At 40.1% G+C, this 24,127-nt stretch overlaps 2 protein-coding genes across 8 annotated transcripts in view; one reads left to right on the top strand and one right to left on the bottom strand.

Annotated features, from left to right (window-relative positions):
• NKIRAS1 (NFKB inhibitor interacting Ras like 1) overlaps positions 1-24,127 on the bottom strand; it is a 76,055-nt gene that overhangs the window by 14,893 nt on the left and 37,035 nt on the right. Inside the window, exon 5 of one of the 5 annotated variants that reach the window (XM_059162493.1) lies at positions 6,931-6,981. The exons of 3 other annotated variants lie outside the window; for them this stretch is intronic. In XM_059162493.1, coding sequence (XP_059018476.1) covers positions 6,946-6,981 — 36 coding nt within the window. In that variant the 3' untranslated portion in view covers positions 6,931-6,945. Of the gene's footprint in view, positions 1-6,930; positions 6,982-22,406; positions 22,449-24,127 lie in introns of those variants that run through there. One more of the 5 variants, XM_059162494.1, reaches the window with a different exon arrangement.
• Positions 1-24,127, top strand: part of LOC131824487 (ubiquitin-conjugating enzyme E2 E1) — a 78,119-nt gene that overhangs the window by 48,009 nt on the left and 5,983 nt on the right. The gene's annotated exons all lie outside the window — the stretch shown is intronic.

Genomic DNA, 24,127 nt, shown 5'->3' with positions numbered 1-24,127 from the left:
ATCTTAATGCTAGATTTCCATCTGTCAATATAAGATGTCATTTCAGTTTATTTAGGTCTAACTTAATTTCTTGCAAAAATGTTTTGTAGTTTCCAGTATATATATTTTGGACTTCTTCTATTAAGTTTATTCTTTTATTAAAGGATTTTGTTTGTTTGTTTGTTTATTTATTTGACAGAGAGAGAGAGAATCACAAGTAGGCAGAGAGGCAGGCAAAGGGAGGGGGAAGCAGGCTCCCTGCTGAGCAGAGAGCCAGATGTGGGGCTCTATCTCAGGACACTGAGACCGTGACCTGAACCTAAGGCAGAGGCTTAACCCACTGAGCCACCCAGGTGCCCCTAAATTTATTCTTTTTGATGGTATTATAAATGGAATTAAAATTTTTTATTTTAGGGGCCCCTGGGTGGCTCAGTTGTTAAGTGTCTGCCTTTGGCTCAGGTCATGATCCTAGGGTCCTGGGATTGAGCCCCACATCAGCTTCCTACTCTGGGGGAGGCCTGCTTCTCCCTCTCCCACTCCCCCTGCTGTGTTCCCTCTCTTGCTGTGTCTCTGTTGAATAAATTAATAAAATCTTAAATTTTTTTTTTTATTTTGCCATTATTCATTGGTAAACAATATAGAAATACAGTCAACTTTTGTATGTTGATTTTTGTACCCTACGGCCTTACTTAGTTTGTCTCTTAGTCTAATAGCATTTTAGTAGATTCCTTAGGATTTTCTCTGTACAAAATCATGTTATCTATAAATAGAGATAGTTTTTTTTTTTTTAAAAGATTTTTTTAATTTATTTGTCAGAGAGAGAGAGAGTGAACACAGGCAGACAGAATGGCAGGCAGAGGCAGAGGGAGAAGCAGACTCCCTGCTGAGCAAGGAGCCCGACGTGGGACTCGATCCCAGGACGCTGGGATCTTGACCTGAGCCGAAGGCAGCTGCTTAACCAACTGAGCCACCCAGGCGTCCCAAAATAGAGATAGTTTTAATTCTTTTTCTTACCTAATTGCACTGGCTAGAATTTCTAGTACAGTATTGAATAGTGACAGTGGGTGTGTTTGTCTTGGTCTTGAGCAAAAGCACTCAGTCTTTCACCATTAAGTACAAGGTTAGGTGTCGGTTTTTCACTAGTGTCTTTTTAAGAGACAAACTTTTAAATTTTTATAAGTCCAGTTTGTTGGTTTTTTTCCTTGTATAAGTCATACTTTTTGTGTTCTAGGAATTCTTTGCCTGCCCCAGGATTATAAAGATATTCTCCTATACTTTCTTCTTGAAGTTTTAACTTTTTTTTTTAAGATTTTATTTAAAATCTTCAGATTTTATTTAAAGATTTTATTTAAAATCTTGACATTAGAAATCACAAGTAGGCGGAGAGGGAGAAGCAGGCTCCCCACTGAGCAGAGAGCCCGATGTAGGGCTCGATCCCAAGACCCTGGGATCATGACCTGAGCCAAAGGCAGAGGCTTTAACCCACCAAGCCACCCAAGTGCCCTTACAGTTTTAACTATTAAGTTTTAGTTTGTTATACATTTGTCTTCATAATTCAGCATTTAAGATTAAATACATTTAGGAAAGTTGGCAGGAAAAAGGAGGCATTTGTCATGAATTATTTGTTTTTTGAAAATGAGTAAATTGGTGAGAATAACTACATGTAATCCAAAAGCCCTGCTTTGTACAACTTTTTTTTAAAAGATTTTATTTATTTGACAGAGATCACAAGTAGGCAGAGAGACAGGCAGAGAGAGGGGGGGAGGCAGGCTTCCTGCAGAGCAGAGAGCTCGATGCGGGGCTCGATTCCAGGACCCTGAGACCATGACCTGAGCCGAAGGCAGAGGCTTAAACCACTGAGCTACCCAGGTGCCCCTGTACAATTTTTGCATTTGTTAGTCTGCCACTGCTCCTCAGAACACCCTGGTGGTATTTTGGGGGGAGCACACCCTCATGACTGACATAGATGTTATTTGTTCATCTAACATTCCTTTAGGGTACCACCACCCCTCATTTTATAATAACCCTTTTCATTCCATCAAGAGTCTCTCCTGACCCCCAGGAGTGGTACATGACTCAAGCCAGCCCACCAGAGCTCTGCATTCTTCTAAGAACAGTGATTATTTCAGAGTGGGGTATGTGACCTAATCTGAACTGATAGGAGCTGTGGCAAAAGTATTGGGGAGGGCTCTTTAAAAACGGTTATCCCTTTTCCTGAGGTAGCTGTGAGTTGGATGTGAGTCTTAAACTTCTGATGTCTACTTTTCCAAGCCGCCACGTGTGGAGAGCCTATCTGAAAACATAGTTGAGGTCATGAGCTCTTAATGACTGTATCCCTTTCGGCCCTCCCTTGGTGTTTTATTTTTTTTATTTATTAGAGAGAGAGAGCACATGCACGCATGCACGAGTAGAGGGAGAAGCAGACTCCCTGTTGAGCAGGGAGCCTGATGCAGGGTTCAGTCCCGGACTCGGGGACCATGACGTGAGCCAAGGGCAGATGCCCAACTGACTGAGCCACACAGGTGCTCCCTCCCTCCCTTGGTGTTTTAAATTATGTGGGCCAATAAATTCTTCTTTTGGCTCAGGGTCATTTAAGTTAGGTATCTTTGCTTGTAACTGAATAGGTCCTAACTAATTAGCTATTAGTCTTTTCAAAAAAAGGTCTATATGTAGGAATTTAAATTAGGATCTGTTTCCTTAGTAGATAGTAAAGGAATAATAATTTTTATGTGTGTGTTGTGGGAGGAAGCCGCACCTTTGGCCTTTACAGAAGCTAGGAGGTTCTGTTAAATACCTAGCGTCGTGATACTGATTTCATGGAATACTGAATTTAAATCCTATGGTTAAATGAGAATTAGTGAGGACTTAATCTTTAAATGTCTGCTTTTAATGAATATATGGATTAATTACTCATTTGACCAACTTCTTGATAGTATTTTATGGGAGAGTTAAATGTACGATAGAAGCTTCACATTTAATTATGAGAGCAGGTTGTTCTCTGAAATCCTAGAATTTTCAGGTATAACTTTTATATATTTTTATTTATAATTTCAGGTATAATTTTTTATTGCTTTAGAGTAATTTGTGAGATTATAATTTTGAAATTAAAAATGAGGAATATTTTTTCAACTTAAAGATGCACAGAGTAATTATTTCAGGTATGTATCTAATGTAGAAATGCAGAGTTCACTGTGTAGTGTGAAATTAAAACATGCTTAAAGCAATCTTTGGGTTTAAAAAGGTAGGTCTATCAAATGTCTCTTTTTTTTTTTTTTTAAAGATTTTATTTATTTGACAGATCACAAGTAGGCAGAGAGGCAGAGGAGAAGTGGGAAGCAGGCCCCCTGCTGAGCAGAGAGCCCATGTGGGGCTAGATCCCAGGACCCTGAGATCATGACCTGAGCCGAAGGCCTCAGAGGCTTAACCCCCTGAGCCACTCAGGTGCCCCAACATTTGTAGTCTTTTTTTTTTTTTTAAGATTTTATTTATTTATTTGTTTGACAGATCAGAAGTAGGCAAAGAGGCAGGCAGAGAGAGAGAGTGGGGGAAGCAGGTTCCCTGTGAGCAGAAAGCCCGATGGGGGGCTTGATCCCAGGACCCTGGGATCATGACCTGAACCCAAGGCAGAGGCTTTAACCCACTGAGCCACCCAGGTACCCAACATTTGCAGTCTTTAGGAAGCATTTCCACTCTTCTTGCAAGTGTATGTTTTTAAATTTTATTTAATCAGAACGTACCTTAATAATATGTTAACATTTGTATTATTTGATTTCAGTATAATACTTTCGTTAGCTATGTGGAATTTTACCATATTAATTTTGACCTTTAAAATGAAAAGATTAGGTTGATTATTGGAGAGCCAAAATGTAGCTTTAGATTTTTGTGATAGCCATTATTAATACTCAAGTAGTCATTATTTCTATGGAAATGTTAGCACTTACTGCTTTTAAAATAATTGTGTAGGTTTAAATAGTGCTGTAGGGTTCAAAGCCACTTTGTAGTACTTCCTTTACTTTTTCTCAGTTTAGTTCAGTGAGGTGGTATGTAGGAGAGTATCATTGGCCACACTTGCCAGATAAGAAACTGAGGGTTGAATTGGAATTTGTATGCTGTTCTAATTTTCAAGTTCCTTGTGTGTTTAGTTGTATCTTACTATGAAGTGTACTTTTAAAGGTTTTTGAAAGCACTGTAACCCTTTCTTAAAACAGATTTCAGGGAAATCAAGCATTTAAAACATCAAAACTTTCTTCCCCCATCTGGAGTATGGTTTGAAAGTCATTGCTTTGTAGTAGACATTATTTTTCTAGTGTGTTGTTGAGGCCCAATATCTGTTAAGTTAATGCTGAGAGTTACTGAATTTGTATCAGATTTTGATTTTGTCTTCTGCTTTCTCCTTCCATGAATGCCCATTAAGTCCACTCTGGACCCCCAAACCCTCCAATGAAATGCATCACTCTTTATACCATTGCAAGGGGAGCTCCTTGGGGTTTGCCCCTGTGCTTTGACAGATTAACAGGGAAAGGCTTTAGAAAGGGGAGAAGGGAGATCAGAGGTAAGAGGAGACTTAAGCTGAGAATCAGAAAACTAATGTCATGATTGGCAAGAAAGTTTCAAGAAGGCAGGGTTGATAAGTTCTTGACCAAAAAGCTGATGAAGAAAGTCAGAAATGCTGTTTGAGATTGGAAGGTCATTGGTACATTTAAGAGAACAGTTGACTGGAATATTGAGGTAAAGCAGGATTGAATCTTAGGTGGAAGGGTATGCATAGGTGGAAGCAGGAAGTTGCCACTAAAGGGCAACTTAGGAGTATATTTAGGAGTATACTTAGGAGTAGGCTTTATTTAGTTGTGTTTCTCTTTTTGCATGGAAAAGTTTGAACTTTTTGTAATGAAGTGCTGGATTCAGTGATAAAGGAAGAGGAATTTGATAGACCACATGTTTGTCTTGGAAAGATGCACATATACTTCTGAAATGAAGCGGGAAAAGAAATAGGGAATTGAAGATAGGGATTTTCATGTGGGAGAATCAAAGTTTGAGGGAGCAAGGGATACCAAGATAAGTGAGAAGTCCTTATAAAATAACACATTTAGTGCTTTAGGATGTTCTTTCCAAAGCCTATATCTTTTTGGTTGCCTGTCAAACTAGAGATGTATACCAGCTTAGACAGAATAACAGCAAATTTATTTAGGAAATAGTTTTGGCACAAAGAGGTTTCACTTCACCTGCCACTTGAGGGACTCTAAACAGTGTGTGTCAGCCTGCTGACAGGCAGGACTTCCTTGTGATTTGGGAGCTATTTGTGAACCTTCTGTGCACGTGGAAGTGGCTGCTATTGTGTGTGTGGTTCTCGGGGAGGAGTCTGAGTGATAGAGGTGCCACTGGGCTGCAGAGGGTTTGGCAGGCGGTGGCCTTAACCTAGGCCCGCTGGAGAGCTGAGATCCTGAGGACACTTGAAAGGTGCTGGGCTAGTTGAGCCTCAGGCTTGGGACCAGTCCTTTTTGCTGTTTAAGTTGCAATGGCAGGGGCGCCTGGGTGGCTCAGTCGATTGGGTGATCGACTCTGGTCATGATCCAAGGATCCTGGGATCAAGCCCTACATGGAGTTCCCTGTTCGTTGGGGAGTCTGCTTCTCCCTCTCCCTGTCTACCACTTCCCCTGTTTGTGCACTTTCTCTTTCAAATAAATAAAATCTTAAAAAAAATTGCTATGACAGATACCAACCACCCAGGGTTACAGGCAAAAGCTGTTACTACAGTACTAAATATTAAATTTCAATTCGCAAGGGGCTGATATATGGTTGCTAATTCTATTTTGTCTTGCAAGGACATTGAAAACAAAATTACCATCTACTGTCATCAACATTTCACAAAATGGAAGATAATTTTATCACAAAATAGGAAGAACTGGTTATCAGAATGGATAGAACTTTATTTTAAATAAAATTTATGAAAAACAAATACTTTATCCTTTTCCCTTTATTCTTTACCTTTTGGCGAAAAGTTTGTCTTAGAAATGTGTGTAAGAATCACTGACCCTACATCACTAAGACTGTTCATTTTGGGAAATTTGTTCTAAATACTTGTCCTCTTTTTTTTCCACTTCACCTCACAAGCGAAAGAACGGGAGCTCTTCTGGTGGAAAGCCAGCATGTTTGTGTGCATGTGTGAGAGGGAAGGAAAGAGAGAATTGCCTGTGTGTTTATATTGGCCCATTTCTAAGCCACCTGCACTTGAGTTCACCTTTACTCCATTCCCTTTTATCCGTCTTCTAATAGTCTGCTTTCTGTTTTAATAATTTGTTGTTGACCCTCCTCTTAGCTGAGAATTTTATGAGAACAGACAGCAGACATTTTTGTGACTCTTGTAAGAATTTTCTCCATAGCATAATACTGAACAAATACGGTCTAAATGGATACTTTTAATTGGTTTATTGTATTCTCATAAAACAGATTAAAATTTATCTTACAATCTCAGTTCCATGTCTAGCAGCCCCAACTGCCAGAGCCACTGAAATGTTCCTTTCCTTCCCTTTGAGGAGGCAGTTCTTCTCCAGAACCGTGCTGTATGTACATTTTGCACGAAGCGAATGTGTAAGGGTCTCTGGACGTGGAGGATGGCTCTGATTAACATGATTATTGCTGAAGGACAAAGGCATTTTGCTCGACCAGACTGGAACTCAGAGGCTCGTTCCTTTGTCAGCCTGCCTGCTCCAGCAGCTGTCTGTCTGCTCCTGGCTGCCGAGCGCTCTCACCGCGGCTGGGTACAGACGAACGAACGTTCTGTCCTGCGATCAGGTTTCTGTGGGGCTGGGACTGCTGTCGCAAGCTGCTCCTCCTCCCAGGCTGTTGAGGGCACCTCGCAGACTTTGGTGTCTTGCGAAACAACTCTTGACTGCTTGGATTTTGTCTTATTGCTTCAGCAGTGTCTTAGTTGGTGTGCCTCCCCATGGCTCTGTGTGGCGCTCATCGTTACTGTAAGCGCACGTTCACAAAACACTGAAATGGCTAAATATGGACAATGCTTTTGGTTAACTAAATTCTGCTAGAGGTATTAGTGGTTAAAAATCCGCTAGATTTTAGAGGCTAACCTGAGTTTATGTTGGAATTCCTTTTACCTCCTGCTTATGTGGTGTTGAATGTGCCTGTTCATGAGTCTTTATAAACTGTGAGCCCTGGTTCTTTTTAAAAGAAACACAACCCAACCAAGTTGCCAGATAAACTGATAAGATGTGTTTCCTTCCAAAATACTTCCATCTTTATTTGCCATAAGGCATAAATTCGATTTAAATAAAGCCATAAAGCCATTTAAAGGGTGCTTTTAAAAGAATATTAAACCTGGTATTTTTTTTAACTTTTTGGAAGAAACCTAGACGGTATCTAGACAGCATGTATGCTGTATTTTTTAACTACATATATCAGCAAGCAAGTATCAGTTAAGCATATAACTAATGATAAATACTTTCTGAACTAAAATCAGCATACATGGTTTGAGAGTTTTCTGAAATGTTAATACCGTATTGAACATGCAGGAACATACACATAAACTCAAATTTTGTTTATTTAGCAAATGATGACTTAACTAAGTGCTGCATGGTAGTGTTTGGGATATCTGGTTAGCAATGCTGCCAGGAGACTGGGCAGGCCCTGCAGAGACTCTTGGGGTTTCTTCCTGTTCAGTGGGAATTGGATGTAGGCATGTATGTATAGATATAGTCAAAGGATTTGGTTTATTGATAGCTCTTAGGGATTGTCACAGTAAAGTACTTAGGATTTCCCCCAAGATAATTTTGTTCGCACTGTCACTGCTCTAATCCAGGTTGTTAGATTTCTGTAGTCTCCTAATTAGGCTCTCTGCTTCATTCATTGAAGATTGAATTTGTAGCTTCCTATTTCTGAATAGGTTGATGTTTTCAGTATTTAGAATTTTCTACTTCTTAAAACAGTGACTGTTTTTCACTTCACTCCTGTAGGTGCAAAGCTGTTAAAATCTAAATGGTTTGGTAGGCATTTAAGGTCCTCTGATTTATTCTCATTTAGTCTTTCCATTTCCAATTACATTCCTGCAGAAAACACATGTGTACCAAAAAAAGTTGTATGTTTTCTCTCTCTCTCTTTTTTTTTAACCTTCTTTCTTCCTTTTTTTGGAGATTATAACTTTACCCTACATTATATTTTTGAAAATTTTTTGGTTCATTGTGTGTATGTGCTTAATTGAGGTATTATTGACACTATGTTATGTCAACTGCAGGTGTAGAACATGGTGATTCCACAATTCTATATATTATGCAGTGCTCACCATTGTAGGTGTAGTTACCATAATAAAATATTACTGAATATATTCCTTTTGCTGCATTTTTACCCCTGTGACTTACTTGTTTTATAACTGGAAGTTTATACCTTTTAATCCCCTTTGCTTATCTTGCCCATCCTCTACTACCATTGTTTCTGGCAGCTATCAGTTGTTAAGGGTCCTCCCCCCCCATCTAGGAGTCTGTTTCTGGTTTTTGTTTGTTCACTTGTTTGCTTTGTTTTTAGAGATTTCACATATAAGTAAAATCATATGTCATTGTCTTTCTCGGTCTGACTTATTTAGTGTAATCCCCTCTAAGTCCATCCATGTTGCCTTTTCATTTCTCGATAGTTTCCTTTCCTGTGCAGAAGCTTAGTATTTTGGTTTGTCTCTGGCTGGCTTGCTTATTTATTTATTTATTTATTTTTTATTTGACAGAGATCACAGGTAGGCAGAGAGGCAGGCAGAGAGAGGAAGGAAAGCAGGCTCCCTGCTGAGCGAGAGCCCGATGTGGGGCTCTAATCCCAGGACCCTGGGATCATGACCTGAGCCAAAAGCAGAGGCTTTAACCCACTGAGCCACCCAGGCGCCCCTCTGGTTTATTTTTGCTTTTGTTTCCTTTGCCAGAAGAGACCTGTCCAGAAAAACACTGCTAAGGCCCACATCCAAGAGATTACTGGCTGTGTTTTCTTTTAGGAGTTTTATGGTTTCTGATCTTGCATTTAAGTCTTAAATCCATCTTGAGTTTATTTTTGTACATGGTGTAGAAAGTAGTCTAGTGCCCTTCTTTTGCATATAACTGTCCAGTTTTCCCAACACCATTTGTTGCAGAGACTATCCTTTGCCCATTGTGTATATTCTTGCTTCCTTTGTTGTAGATTAATTCACCATATAATGGTGGGTTTATTCTGGTTCTCTATTCTGTTCCGTTGATCCGTATGTCTGTTTTTGTCCCTGTACCGTACTGTTTTTATTACTATAACTTTGAAGTATAATTTGAAATCTGGGACAGTAATACCTCCAGCTTTGTTCTTTCTCAAAATTGCTTTGGCTGTTCATGGTCTTTGTGGTTCTATATGAATTTTAGGATGGATTGTTCTAGTTCTGTGAAAAATATTCTTTTTTTTTTTTTTTTTTTTAAAGATTTTATTTATTTGACAGAGAGAGATCACAAGTAGGCAGAGAGGAGGAAGCAGGCACCCTGCTGAGCAGAGAGCCCGATGCGGGACTCGATCCCAGGACCCTGAGATCATGACCTGAGCCGAAGGCAGCGGCTTAACCCACTGAGCCACCCAGGCGCCCCTGTGAAAAATATTCTTTTTTTTTTTCTAAAGATTTTTTCTTTATTTATCTGACAGAGATCACAAGTAGGCAGAGAGGCAGGCAGAGAGAGAGGAGGAAGCAGGCTCCCTGCAGTGCAGAGAGCCCGATGCGGGGCTCGATCCCAGGACCCTGGGATCACGACCTGAGCCGAAGGCAGCGGCTTAACCCACTGAGCCACCCAGGCGCCCCTGTGAAAAATATTCTTGATTTTTTTTTTATAAAAGATTTTATTTATTTATTTGACAGACCTCAATCGCAAGTAGGCAGAGAAGCAGGCAGAGGGAGAGAGGAGGAAGCAGGCTCCCTGCTGAGCAGAGGATCCCCTCTTCCCCCCACTATGTGGGGCTCAATCCCAGGACCCTCGGATCATGACCTGAGCCGAAGGCAGAGGCTTTAACCCACGCACCCAGACGCCCCAATACTCTTGGTATTTTGGTCGGGATTGCATGGAATCTGTAGATTGCTTTGGGTAGTATGGGCATTTTAACAATATTCCTCCAGTCTAGGGGCATGGTTTGTTTTTCTGTTTATATCATCTTCAAATTCTTTCATCAGTATCTTTCAGAGTATAGGTCTTTCACCTCCTTGGTTAAATTTATTCCTAGATTGTTTATGATTTTTGGTGTAATTCTAAATGGGATTGTTTTCGTAAGATCTTTTTCTGCTACTTCATTATTAGTGTATAGAAATGCAACAGATTTCAGTATAGTCTGTATCCTGCAGCTTTACTAGATTCATTTATTCTGATAGTTTTTTGGTGGCGTCCTTAGGGTTTTCTGTATATAGGATTATGTCATCTGCAGATAGTCAACAATTTTACTACTTCTTATCAATTGGATGCCTTTTGTTTCTTTTTCTTGTCTGATTTCTGTGGCTGGGACCTTTAGTACTATGTTGAATAAAAATGGTGAAAGCAGACATCCTCATCTTGTTCTGATATTACAGGGAAAGCTTTCAGTTTTTGACCATTGAGTAATGTTAGCTGTGGGTTTGTTACACGTGGCCTTTATTATGTTGAAGTATGTTTGTTTGCTTTCATTTTTAGTTTCTAAAAGCCCTTCTTTCTTTTCTCCCTGCCCCCACTTTATTGAAATATACCATCGTATTAGTTTAGGGTGTAGAACGTAGTGATTTGATATATGTGTATATTACATAATGACTTTACCATAGTAAGTTTAGTTAACACCCATCACCTCCATTGTTTCAGTTTTTCTTCCTGTGATGAGACTTTTAAGATCTACCTGATAGCACCTTTCAAGTATATGATACAGTATTGTTAACTATACTATATATTATATTCCCAGAACTTGGTATCTTATAACTGGAAGTTTGTACCGTTTGACTGCCTTCGCCCATTATCAGCACCTGACCCCTACCCTCCTTTTTCTTTTCTGAATACTGTTTTGTTTTACCCATATCCTTGTTTCATCAGTGCAGTATCTTCTGTCTCTCTGGATATTAGTAATTCCATTTATTTTTAAATTTTCTTTCTAAATTCTGTTTTCTCTAATTGACTGTCTTCTAGTTTGTTTTGATCATCATTTGCCATTTTAGAGAAGAACCATGTTCCTTGGTTATCTGTTAACTTAGGTAGGGTGACTTTTCCTCTAGGCTGTTAACATCCCCCAAAGGAGACTGCCTGGAGGGTAAAGGCCAAGCTTTGTTCTTGGAGCTGAGAAACAAAACTGGGGATCTTATTGTTGGCCCTGCATAAGCTCATTGTCAGTACAGCACCTCTGCCCTCATCCATATTAATGTCCCCTGGTTCAGAGACCCTCAGTTTTAAACCTCTCTAGAAAATAAACCCCAGTCAGGCAGGATAACTATTACTGTATAACAAACTACCACAACTTTAGCAGTTCAAAACAGTACATACATTTTAGTATGTACAGTTCACATGGGTCAGGAGTTGGGGCACAGCTTAGACCTCTATTCAGGGTTTTCTGGGCTGCATTCAAGGAACCAGCTAGCTAGCCTGTGTGCTCATCTGTTGCTCGGGGTTCGCTTCCAAACTTACGCAGTTGTGACGTGGAGTTTACTTCCTTGCAGCCGTAGGACTGAAGTCAGTTGCTCTCAGAGACCACAGCAGCAGTTCTCTAGCCCTCTCTTTGGGCAACTGATATCATAGCAGCTTGCTCCTTCAGGGCCAGCAGGACAGTCTTTCTCTTGTCAGTTAAGACCGAGTCTTATGTAATAACAATTTACAGAAAACATAACCTGATCCAAGAGTGGTGTCCAGTCAGCTTTGCCTTATTCTGTTAGGGAGAAGCAAGTCATAGCTCTGTCCATCCATGCTCTCATGGAGGAGGTCAGAGTGTATTAGCGGGAGGATATCATGCTGCCCATCTCAGAATTCCATCTGTCACACAGGGTCTTGGAATTGGACCACTGATACACACTTTTAACCAATTCTTATTTTAAAACCTCCCCTGCCTCATTCTCAACCTCCTCAGGCACCACAGATTCCTGAGTCTTTAGGGAGGGTTATGTGGTCTACCTGGGCTTGATTTTTGGCTTTTTTCACAGCCACTTTAGGATTCAGCTTCTTGGATATATCATGTCGAATCCTTTACCACTTGCCAGTTTGCCTCCTAACTTCCAAACTTCTGTGAATATTATCCCCTTTCCTTTTCTTCCCATCTTTGTAGGTTTATGCCTTTAAAAATCTTTACTGTCATATTGTCGGAGTTTTGGGAAGGAGTGAAAGTTGGTATCATGGGTTCAATCTATCATCTTTGTGTATATGTTCTGAGATAGTTGTCTTCTCCCTCTGGGCCAGTATTTAAATTGGGGTTATTTTTTTTTCCTTTTAAGAGGGAAAAAAATAAGAAATTAAAACTTCCCCTCTCATTTCATTTTTCATGTCCTTCTCTTCTTTAACTTTATTTTCCAATTATGTATGTGGGCTGTTAGCCACATTTTATACCTCTCAGCCAAGCTCCTCACCTTTGGCTTGGAACATCTGCCTCCTCTATTTCAGAACTTTTCTTGCCTTTTGGCGTTTTCCATAAGACTTAGCCTGAATGGACATAAACCCTAGCAGTTAATTCTCTGCGAGTGTTTTTCATATAAAATTGGGAATTAACTAGCTGACGTTTTTGTTAGGACCCTTTTCTGTTTGGGCATTATGCTCTGCACTCCTTTCTTATTAAATATTACATGGTGAGAATTTTTTTCGGAAGCACCTGATTTTAGCATGTGGTAGCATATGCACTGTGTGTGTTAGTTTACAAGTCAGAATGGTAGCTGGTCAGTGGCCATTGGTGAAGGTCACATGTGTCTGCTTACCAGCACTTGGAGAAAATTTGTTAGAGTTAGTCGGCTGTGAAATGGGCTGCTCCCACTTGGGCCGCTTTAGCAGCTGCTGCAGCACCGAGTTTTGTTAAAGCTGTTGTGTCTCCTCTCCTCAGCTAGAAGGTAGGGCAGAGACTTGGTGATGAGGTTTAGCAGTGAACAAGAGGCCAGAACAGACTCTCCCCTCCAAACGCAGCCCTGTATTTGACCCATAGGGCATAGTCCCTCATTCACACTCTCAGCCCTCTGCAAATATAAGCAGCCTGTGCCTTTCTCTCCTGGCCTTCTGGGGCCAAGAAGGAAACCAATGACTCTCCAAGTGCAGTAAATAGTTCTCCTCACCTTCTGACCCTGTCATTTCCTGGTGGTTCTGAGCTGTAGATCCTGCAATGGAGAGGGAGGGAACAAAGAGGTTGCAGAGGCCTCAGCTTCACAGAGCATTGAGTAGTGGGTGATATTGTATCCTCAGGCAGGAGTTGACCTCCATTTCGGTGGAGGTCATTCATTCCAGTGATTTGCTGGACCTCCCAGTGCCACCATGGACTAGAATGGAATGGAGTGGAGTGGACCAAACAGACTTCTGAGCTGGGAAAGTAGGTATCATGTTCTACACCTCCTTTTTAGCATTTCCCCCCACTTAAAGTTCTTTAGAAAGAAAGAAAGAAAGAAAGAAAATTGTATTGCTTATTCTTTTTGCAATTTAAGAACATAACATCTGGACTGTTATTCAGTTGAACTGATGCTTGTTTCCCAAAACCATCTTTGGTTTTCATTAAGCTGGGAGTTCTCAATTTTTATAGTTGTCACATGATTATTAAAATCCCCTCTCCTCCACACTAAGTAGTACTCCATGTGGTATGTACTTTAAAAAAAAAACAAAAACTGAATCAATTTTTAAGAAATTTTAATAACCTTCTAGCAGGTCACAAGATTTTCTTGTTTGTAATTCTAGCTTCCTTCCAAGTATAAAAGACAAATGAAATAATAAGGTAGGAAAGGCAGAGTAGTAAATGTGATTAAACAAAATTGGTGGGGAGTCCAAAGCAGATAATTATATTGGAAACTCCATTGATGTATTGGGGAAAAAAAATCACTGTGGGAAAGAAAGCCTGGGTTGTATTGACCAGAAGTGTGATTTCCTAGCTTTAGGAATTTGTACAGCCCCATCACTTAATGTTAACTTAACCTTCTGAATGCTTCCCCATCTTTTAAATGGGAATAACGAGGGGCGCCTGGATGGCTGTCAGTCAGTCAGGTGTCTGCCTTTGGCTGCATTGGGCTCTCTGCTCAGGAGGGAGTCTGCTTAGAGGAAAGAATGATTTAAAAAGGTCAATTTCTCTGTACATATTATTTTTCTCCTTTATCTACTTTTTAAGGCACAATTTACCTGCAGTTAAAGCCATCCACTTCAGATATTTCGTATCTTAATAACTATCAGATAAATTGACTATTAGATATCTCGACTATTTAGACATTGAACAGATCATCTTTGCTAACCGTTGGTATTTGGTGGGTGTGTCTGCTAAGTTGGCTGTCAGATCCCTTTGCCATGTTTTGAAAAATATTTGTGGGCTGTTATATAAACTTGAGCCCCTTTGCTTTACACTGTTGAAGGGTTTGCATTCTCTCCCTGGGTTCAGTCTCTCTCTCAGCACCCTATCTGGAGCATGGTATAAAGGAGAGTTTAGGGGAGGGCCTGATTTGAAGAGAGGAGGGAGGAGATGGCAGGATAGAGCGGTAGTGTCGGTAGAAGCTTTTACAGTACTAGGGCCAGATTTGTTCTCTAATGAGAGACCACAGGACACCTTAACCACAATAATAGTTACTGACGGCTTTCACAGGGCTGTAAATTGGAGATGGGAGCAGTATTACTCATTTCCTGTGAATGACTGTTGTAGATCTTCATCCAAAGATGCAGTACTTCACTGGGTCACTATTACACACGTATTTGGGCCGTGACAGGCAGGAATGAACTTGTCAAAAGTCACCCCTCTGAGACCCTTAGCAACTCTGTTCTCAAAACTACAGTCTACAGAAACTGGGCTGAAATTGCCTAGATTGAGTATCCTGCATCCCTGCAAATTTGAAGTCCTGGTTTTCTAGGCAGAAACCATCCTTACCCAGGGTAACCACAGTTACTTCTTTATTAGTTGACTTTCTCTGTTGCTAGGTGAATTTGATTTCATTTCTTCTACCCTTTGTTACATTCTTAAGAATGGAAATTCGTTGTTATTGTAAAATAAATCCCCTGCATCTCATCCTGCAGGTACAACCTTGATCAATAGTTTGGTTATGTGGTATGTCTTATAATGAAAATGAGGTTGTTTTGCACACTGTTGGGAAGTCTGCCTTCTCACTTCACATTATATTGTGGATTTTTTTTTTTTAAAGATATTTATTTATTTATTTATTTATTTATTTCCCTAGAGAGGGAACACGAGCAGGGTGAGTGGGAGAGGGAGATGCAGGCTGTCGAGCTGAGCAGGGAGCCTGATGCGGGGCTCTATCCCAGGACCCTGAAATGACCTGAGCTGAAGGCAGATGCTTAATGATTGAGCTACCCAGCAACCCTCATTGTGGATTCTTAAAAACCCTGTTGAGTATGTGTACCTTGTGTCATTTAAGTGCTGCATAGTATACTGCTGTATGGTTGTACCACAGTCTAGCCTGCCTCTTATTGATAGTTTAGCTCATTCCAAACTTGTTTCATCATACACAAGGTTCTTATAAATAGCCTGGTACTGTAGCCATGTGCATGTTCCACTCATTTCCTGAGGGTAAGCTCTGAGAAGCAGAATTTCTGTGTCAAAGGGTATATTGGATTTATATTTGAATATATTTTACTTAATCACAATCTATGATTACTAATTTACTCTCCCGCCAGCAATGGGAAAGGATGCCTATTTATTTCATCATCCAGTTAACACAGATTTTTCAGTCTATTAAAATGTTTGCCAAACAAAACAAAAAATATTTGCCAGTCTTGGGGCATCTGGGTGGCTCATTCGGTTAAAAGCATCTGCCTTCAGCTCAGGACATGGTATCAGTGTCCTGGGATTGAGCCCCACATCATGCTCCCTGTTCAGCACGAGCCTCGTTCTCCCTCTCCCTGCCACTTCCCCCTGCTTGTGCTCTCCTGCTCTCTCTCTGTCAAATAAATAAATACAATCGTTAAATGTTTGCCAGTCTGATAGGCAAATGTGCCTCCGTGTTTAATTTGCATTCCTTTGAGTCTAAGTAAGATTGAGAATTTATTGGTCATATGAGTTCTTTTGAGAAATGCCTGAGTCCTTTATCCATTGCAGTTAGTATGTTTCAGGTTTTTTCTTTCTTTACTTTTTTTTTTTTTTTAAGATTTTATTTATTTATTTGACAGAGAGAGAGAGAGAGAGATCACAAGTAGGCAGAGAGGCAGGCACAGAGAGGGAGAACCAGGCTTCCCGTCGAGCAGAGAGCCCTATGTGGGGCTCTATCCCAAGACCCTGAAATCATGACCTGAGCTGAAGGCAGAGGCTCAACCCACTGAGCCACCCAGGTGCCCTTTCAGGTTTTTTCATAGTCAAGATATTAACCCTTAATCATGTACTGCAGTTCTCTTACCCCTTTCTAATCTGTTTGTCTTTCTCTTACAGATTTTCTGCTTTTTATGTAATCATATCTGTTCATCTTTTCCTTAGTGTGTCCAACTTCAGTGGTCTGTCAGCTTTGCTTTCCCCAGGAGACCCTTAAGAGGAGAATTCTAATACAGGTAGTTTTTTAGTGGTGTAAGAAATAAAGGTAGAGGTGGGAAGGAAGACAGGGTAGGAAAGACTGTCAGTAATGGATGCCTTTTATTAAGCGCTCCCAAAGTGAAAGTTGCCAAAGGGAACTCTGGGTAAAAGCACTTGCCTCAGAATTGTCCCACTCCACCATCAACTATTGGTTAAGGGTTATTCCTGGGAAGTGTTCACAGAACAACCTAAAAACTACGTGGTATAAAACAGCAGCCACCATTTATCATAAACCTCTGGTATATCTAGGGGCTGGCTGGGCGACTGGAACTATCTGAAGGCTTCTTCACTCACAAGTCTGCTACTTGGGCCAAGAAGACTCAAATGGCTAAGGGCTGGAACACCTGGGGCTTCTCATTCATCCCTCATATTTGGTCTTTCCATATGGTCTCTCCAGTAGGTAGGCTTTGGGGTAGTCATACTTCTTACATGGACTTTACGGTTTCCAAGTTGCAGAGAGAGGGGGAAGGGCAGAGAGACCAACAGCTTCTAGTTCCTATTTAAAACTTTTCATTTTGTTTTTAATTGTTGCCTAGTTGTGCTGATATTAAAGTAATCTGCCTAGCCATTCTCAAACCTTTATTATTTTAGGACCCCATTATACACTCTTAAAAATTAGGGGCCGCAAAGTGCTTTTGTTTATATGGTTAATTATTATGGATTTTACTGTATTCAAGATTAAAGCTGAAACATTAAAAATATCATTCATTTTAAAATAACAAAAACATGTTAACATTTTTAATGAAAATAATGTTTTCCAAAGCTAAAACACCTAGAAGAGTGGCACTGTTTAACATACACGCGAATTGCTTTAATGTCTGAAGACAGCTAGATTTTTTTATCTGCTTCTGCATTCATTCTGTTGTCATATCACACCTTATGTAGTCTCAGGAAAACTTCACAGTACAAATGTGAGAGGAGGAGAGTTAAAAAGGCAAATACTGTTTAGAATTGTGAAAATAGTTTTGACCTGGTGGCTTGCTGTGAAAGGGTGTTGGGAGAAGTGCCGATCTAGCCTTTCCCAGATGTGAATGTCAGCTTTAGCTCCAAACATCTTTATTCTCCAAATCCACATAAGTTCTGTACTGAGGGAAGTTGTAGGGATCTGGACTTAGGATGAGAGACACCGGCCTCAGGTGTTTAACCCAAATCCCTGGAAGGAAGATGCCCCTTGAGGATGAAGAATCCTTAAAATTGCTACAATTAAGAGACTGGCAGGGCAGTTCCAGGCTGACTAGGTGGTGTAGGAAGATGTTCTGAGACGCCCCTTGTCTCACTTTTAAGAGCAAAAATGGGCAGTAAAAAGTTAAAATTATTTTTATTTAAAAAAAAAAAAAAGCTTTACCAAACAAGAGTTCAGATCATGTGATAAATGACCCCCCCGCCTCCAAATCACTGCAGCAAGATGGTGCAGGCAGTTTTCTCTGCTCAATGGCAAGATGTTGAACCTGCTCCTTGTGCATTTACACTGTTACTTTGCACATTTCCCTCTGACCGTGCCACCTCCAAGTGCCTCACCTGCAGTGTGAGATTGGCAGCATTTGCATTGTGGAGGCTGTGCAGTTGAGTGTGAGTGAATGAGAAACTGAACTGTGGTCATTTCCTAATCAAAAGATATACTGTAGAATCTTAGAATTGAGTCAAACCTGGTAAGTTCCTTTTTGAGAATTTTTGTATCCTCTGAGTAGCTTTCCTTGCAACACTGTTGCTTTTAAGGACCTGCATTAAATGTGTGGAAGGTACAAGTGTTAACAACTGTACTATATCCCCTACAAAAGTCTAAACAAGAGATTCTGCTTTCCTCCAATACTCTCATTTAGCCTCAGTACAGTTACCATCCCAATAGAAGAGCTGGTTGTGCTTTTATAGGCCTTGTGAACTGATTACTGTAAGAACCAGAGATTAATAATTGATTTCTACTTACTCACTTAGATAGCAGTGTTACATATGCTAATATAAGCAATGCAACTAAAAAATCAGGACTCAAACCACTTGACTGTAAGGTGCAGATATCCTCCTCTGGATTATTTTAGTTTCAGTAGAGGAAGAATAGCTTTAGAACTTGATTCTGTTCTGGCCCTGTTTTTCTAACTTCTCTGGGGAAAGAGCAAATTAGAATCGTTCTTAAGCTTGTGTAGTTCTGCAGAAAAGAGCTATTGTCTGATCCACCTTTGTCCTGACCACCTATGTATTTAACCTTGTATAGAAAAAAAAATGGTTTTTGAGACACAAGAAATGCCAATCTCTTATTTCTCTCTAATCATTCCTATGTGCCATTCTCTACCCTTCCCCACCCCAATTCCTTTTAGGCCCTTGACATCTAACTAGCTTGAATTTTACTTGCTTGGTACTTTTATCCCCTACTTTGTATATCAGCAGTCCAAAAGTTAAAGTATGATTTTTATTTTAATTTTTCTTAAGACTTTATTTGAGAGAGAGCAAGCACGATCAGGGGGAGAGGGAGAAGCAAACTCCCTACTGAGCAGGGAGCCGCATGTGGGGCTCAATCCTGGGACCCTGAGATCATGACCTGAGCTGAAGGCAGACACTTAACTGACTGAGCCACCCAGGCTCCTCTAAAGGGTGATTTTTAGTTCAGTTTACTAAACACTATCATTATTCAGCCATCCCTCCCTGACAGTAAGGACCCACTGATGTCCACAGTGTTGTAGATCTGCTTGTTTCACTATCCCTACTGTTGTCTCTTTCAAATTATTATGAAACGAGTTTTCTTTTAAAATTGTGTCCTTACTCCTACATCTGATTTTCTTTCTTCAAGACTGGAGTGTAGATTTCCAGAAAGCCTGGATTGTTTTCTAAAGCAGCAACATATAAGGTAAAAACACAATTGAATGGCTAGCTGAGCAAGATCAAGCTCTTGTAGTGTTTTGTTATTTCACCAAATTTGACAGTATTGTCAACGTAATTCTGAACAGTGGTACGTATTTTACCAGCTAATTAAATATTGCTAATTACTATTATACTAAGCCCTGGTAGTATATGTGGAAAATCACTATTCTCTAGAGACTTAAAATCTGATCTTTGAGAGATTGTATAGCCACATAGCTGTAGCAATGTATGTAAATACCTGCCAATCTGTCCACTTTCCGGTTTGGAACAGACTTCAGAAATAAACTCTACAGCTTCTATAGGCCTAAAATCAGATTGAAAAGTTGTATCAAATTCCTTTCTGCTGGGAGAAAGGCACTATTTCCTCAAAGTCGATATGACATGATTTGGGGGGCCTCCATGGGAACACCATTCTTAGTGGACATGGATCATCTTGTTCTAGATCTTAAGTGTGTTGAGTCTGTTTTCCTCCCATGTGTAGGAAACTGTAATCCCCTATTTGGGCCCACTTTGTTCCAGTGCAACTGCTTAGATATACTGGATACTACTGATGTGAATTCTTACATAGAAGTCATTTAGGTTGGCCTTTAAACTGTAATTCTTCCAGGGAATGGTAACCTGGATGTACATCCCCTGCAGTACCACTTTGTAGGAGGCCTCTCTTAGTTATCCCCGTACGTGACCGACCCACTTTGTAATAGCAATGTCACCTCACCAAACCATGTCACTCGTGTGTTAGTAGTCACCTTACTGAGGTTTTCTGATTTTTCAAGTTCCTTCTGCCACTCACTTCTAGGTTACAGAGAGCAACTGTTTTATGGAGGGATGGCGAGAACAAGATGCTTTTTTTCATTTTTTATAAAATTCCTCTGCATGTGCTATATAGATGTCATGGAGAAGGCAGCTTTCATTCCCTGGAGAGTAGTCGGTCTACTGGGACATAATTGTGGGTGATGAGGATTCCCTCTGGTAGATTGCTGCATTCATACTATTCTGTCATATTCTCTTTTCATTTCTTAGCAGAAGAGTAAATTAAGAATGGATTTTGAATAGTGGGTTGTCAGGAATATAGATTTGATTGTGGGTCTCTTCCTATAAGCATTTTCTAAGTTCTCTATATGGTACTTAGTAAGCATTACTAGGGTTGATACTTGTTTCTTACTGCAGAGAATTACAGGTAGTGAAGGAAAGAGCTAGAGTGTATGTATGTGTGTGTGTATATATATATATATACACATATATATATATATGTATATATATATATATTTAAGATTTTATTTATTTGACAGACTGAGATCACAAGTAGACAGAGAGGCAGGCAGGTTCCCCGCTGAGCCTCGGAGTGCCCTATGCGGGGCTCCATCCCAGGACCCTGGGACCATGACCTGAGCAGAAGGCAGAGGCTTTAACCCACTGAACCACCCAGGCACCCCAAGAGCTCGAGAATATAATTGGTAATTTAAACTTAGATCAAAAGGTAGAGTTGGCATTCATTTGCCACTTAATGTCCTCTGTAGCTAGAATCTCAAAGTTTTTTTTTTTTTTTTTTTTTTTTTTTTTTTTTTTAAGATTTTATTTATTTTTTATTTGACAGACAGAGATTACAAGTAGGCAGAGAGGCAGGCAGAGAGAGAGAGAGAGAGAGGAGGAAGCAGGCTCCCTGCTGAGCAGAGAGCCCGATGTGGGACTCGATCCCAGGACCCCGAGATCATGACCTGAGCCGAAGGCAGCGGCTTAACCCACTGAGCCACCCAGGCGCCCTAGAATCTCAAAGTTTTAATGGGCAAATTCTGATGCATTAGGTGTGGGGTGGAGTCTAAATCTGCTTTTCTAACAAACTTCCAGAGGATGCTGATGTTGCTTTGTCCAGGGACCACATTTTGAGTTATCAGGGGTCTATGGAACGTTTAGGGCATATGCAAATCTGACTTTTAAAAGCAACCCTGGATATTGATTTCTCCCCCCTCCCCCTTCCCACACACAGCAGTAAAACAGATAAGAGGATGGGCACTAGAGCCTGACAATGGATTCAGACTGTGAAGCTCTTACCTTATTAGGGCTACCTTGATCACATTTCTCTAAGCAGGATTCTCAGCCTTGGCACTATTGACATTTTGAGTTGAGAGAATTTTTTAAATTTATTATTTGACAGAGAACGCATAAGCAGGGGGAGAAGCGGGCTCCTTGCTGAGCAGGAAGCCTGATGTGGGGCCTGATCCCAGGACCCTGGGATATGAGCCAAAGGCAGACCTGACCCAGGAGCCCCTTGAGAGAATTCTTTGTTGTGGGGGCTATCTGGTACCTGGTACATTGGAGAATGTTTAGCAGCACCTCTGGCTGTCATCCACTAGGTGACAGTAGCACACTCCCTCCTAGCTGTGACATCCCAAAATAATCTCCAGACATTGTCAAATATCACCTGGGGGCCCCCACCATCCTCAACTGAGAATGACTGCTTTGGGGGCAGTGAGAATGTAGCAGTTTGGAGGATTTTATGACAATACATTTTGTATAAGCAACTGGTTTGAGAGGTTACTTGGGATTTTTAGGTGGTTAGAATGAACTTCTAACTCAGTTGATCATGAGCCTTTATCTACCCTTTTTTGAAATATGCCGACACATTTGCTAACTTGCTCCATTTTTCATTTATTTTGTGCTATTGCTATCCAAATGCCTGTCTTTAGCATGTTCCTTATCTTTTCATCTTCCCAGCCTTTACCCTCAACTTTTTTTCCCCTAAGATAAGAGACCACATAACTAAGCTTTTTAGAATTATGCCAAAAATAATATCTGAGTTAGGGTTTCTTTGTTTGTATGCAGGGGTCATCTCTCCCAATAAAAATTTTAAAAACTGATCAGATAGAAATATAATCTTTAAAAACACTGATTATAATTTCACCTTACTTCCAGGATGTTCTTTAAAAACTGAAATGCATCTTCGGTTGCTGTTGAAATGGAAGAAGAGTAGTCTATAGTAAGTTAGTATTGAGGATGGGAATGGGGGAGGACTTAAAACAACAACAACAACATGATTTTAAAACAAATTAAAGCTTAAACATTAGCTTATATGATCATCTTAGAAATTTTCAGATCAATGCAGAGAGCACATCAAATTCTGGAAGACTGCTCTGATGACAGTTTTTCTAACTGGTTTTCTTTCTTAGGATTATACCTTAAATGACTTGTATGGATAACATTTTATACTATTCAAATGCTATTACTAATAATAGTATTAATAAGGCATAAGAGGTAGGACATGTAGCCACCTTGTCCCGTGGTTACTAGAGGAAACATGGGTTTCAAGCATTAAGGGAAAGGCTGGTGGAGGTAAGAGTCCTTGTCATTGAGTTTGTTGCTGATCAATCAATAGGCTGATGTCCCTTCAGAAGAAGGTTGTGGTTCATGACAATTCCTGCTGCTAATGTTAATGTATCTCTCTGAAGTCAGAAACCATTACAGAAGTAAGAAAATACTGAGTCAAAAATAGGAATGATTTTTTTTTTCTTTTCTTCCTCTTTTTTTTTTTTTTAAAGTAAACTCTACACCCAGTGTGGAGCTTGAACTCAAAACCCCAAGATCAAGAGTCGCATGCTCTACCAGCTGAGCCAGCCAGGTGCCCTTGACTATTATTTTTCTTAAAATGTTTGCCACAGCTCTCTTTATTTTGACTAGAAGGAAAAAAGACTGAATCAAGGCCAGAATTTTTTTCTTTTGCCTTGTGTAAGAGTTCTGTGTATTATACGTTTATTTTGAAAGGTGTTTTTGTTATGAATAAACTAATTCTCTAACAAAATGTCAAAGGCAAATAAATGCATGGTCTCCTTCCACCTTCTCAGTCTCAGCCTCATGTGAAGATTCTAATCACAGTTAATGTGAAGATTCTAATCACAGTTAATGTTGCAACATCTTCAAATGGGGACTTTTTTTTTTTGTTGTTGTTGTTCTCATTCTCTTAAACACCCCCATCTCCCATACTTTATATTCATTTTAGTAATTACTAATTTAGATCACATGCTATTCTAAAGTACACTTCCGTAAGTGTTTCAAACTTAAGTTGTATTTCTTATTGTGAAACTAAAAGGTATCTTAAAGGGTGGGGACAGAAGGTTGGTAAAGAAATATGCTGACCTGTGGGTAAACCTAGTTAGTCATTTTATAGAGAAGAGGGTGGGGTGCTGGAACAGACCTTTCTCTGTAGTGTCCCAGGTAAAGATTCTTTCCTCGTTCACCTTCACAGTAGCGTTCTGAAAGCTGTAAACTTGTGCCCTCCCCACATAGGTCTCTTTACCCACCTTCTAGACCAGTAGATCCTTAACTTTTACAGTGAGAACCTGGAAGGAAAAAAAAGGGCCAGAAGATTTGCAGGGCCATAATTTTTGTTTTATTCTATGATTAATAAAATGCATATGACAAAAAGTTTTATGAATTTCTCCAGTAACAGCTTTAAGGTGAGTAAAATTTTTCATCAAACAGCAATGCTTTGTCCTTCCAATGGGTTCTCATCCTTCCCTGTAACTCCCAAGTCCCCTGGCTGAGGACCTGTAGATAAGGGATCCATGCTGTTTAGTTTCCTACAGGGCTCTTGTTGCATGCTTTAGGATTTCAACCACATTTCATATTTCAT

Source organism: Mustela lutreola, chromosome 2 (assembly GCF_030435805.1).
Source record: "Mustela lutreola isolate mMusLut2 chromosome 2, mMusLut2.pri, whole genome shotgun sequence".
Taxonomy (NCBI): domain Eukaryota; kingdom Metazoa; phylum Chordata; class Mammalia; order Carnivora; family Mustelidae; genus Mustela; species Mustela lutreola.
This window is presented reverse-complemented; position numbering and strand designations above follow the sequence as displayed.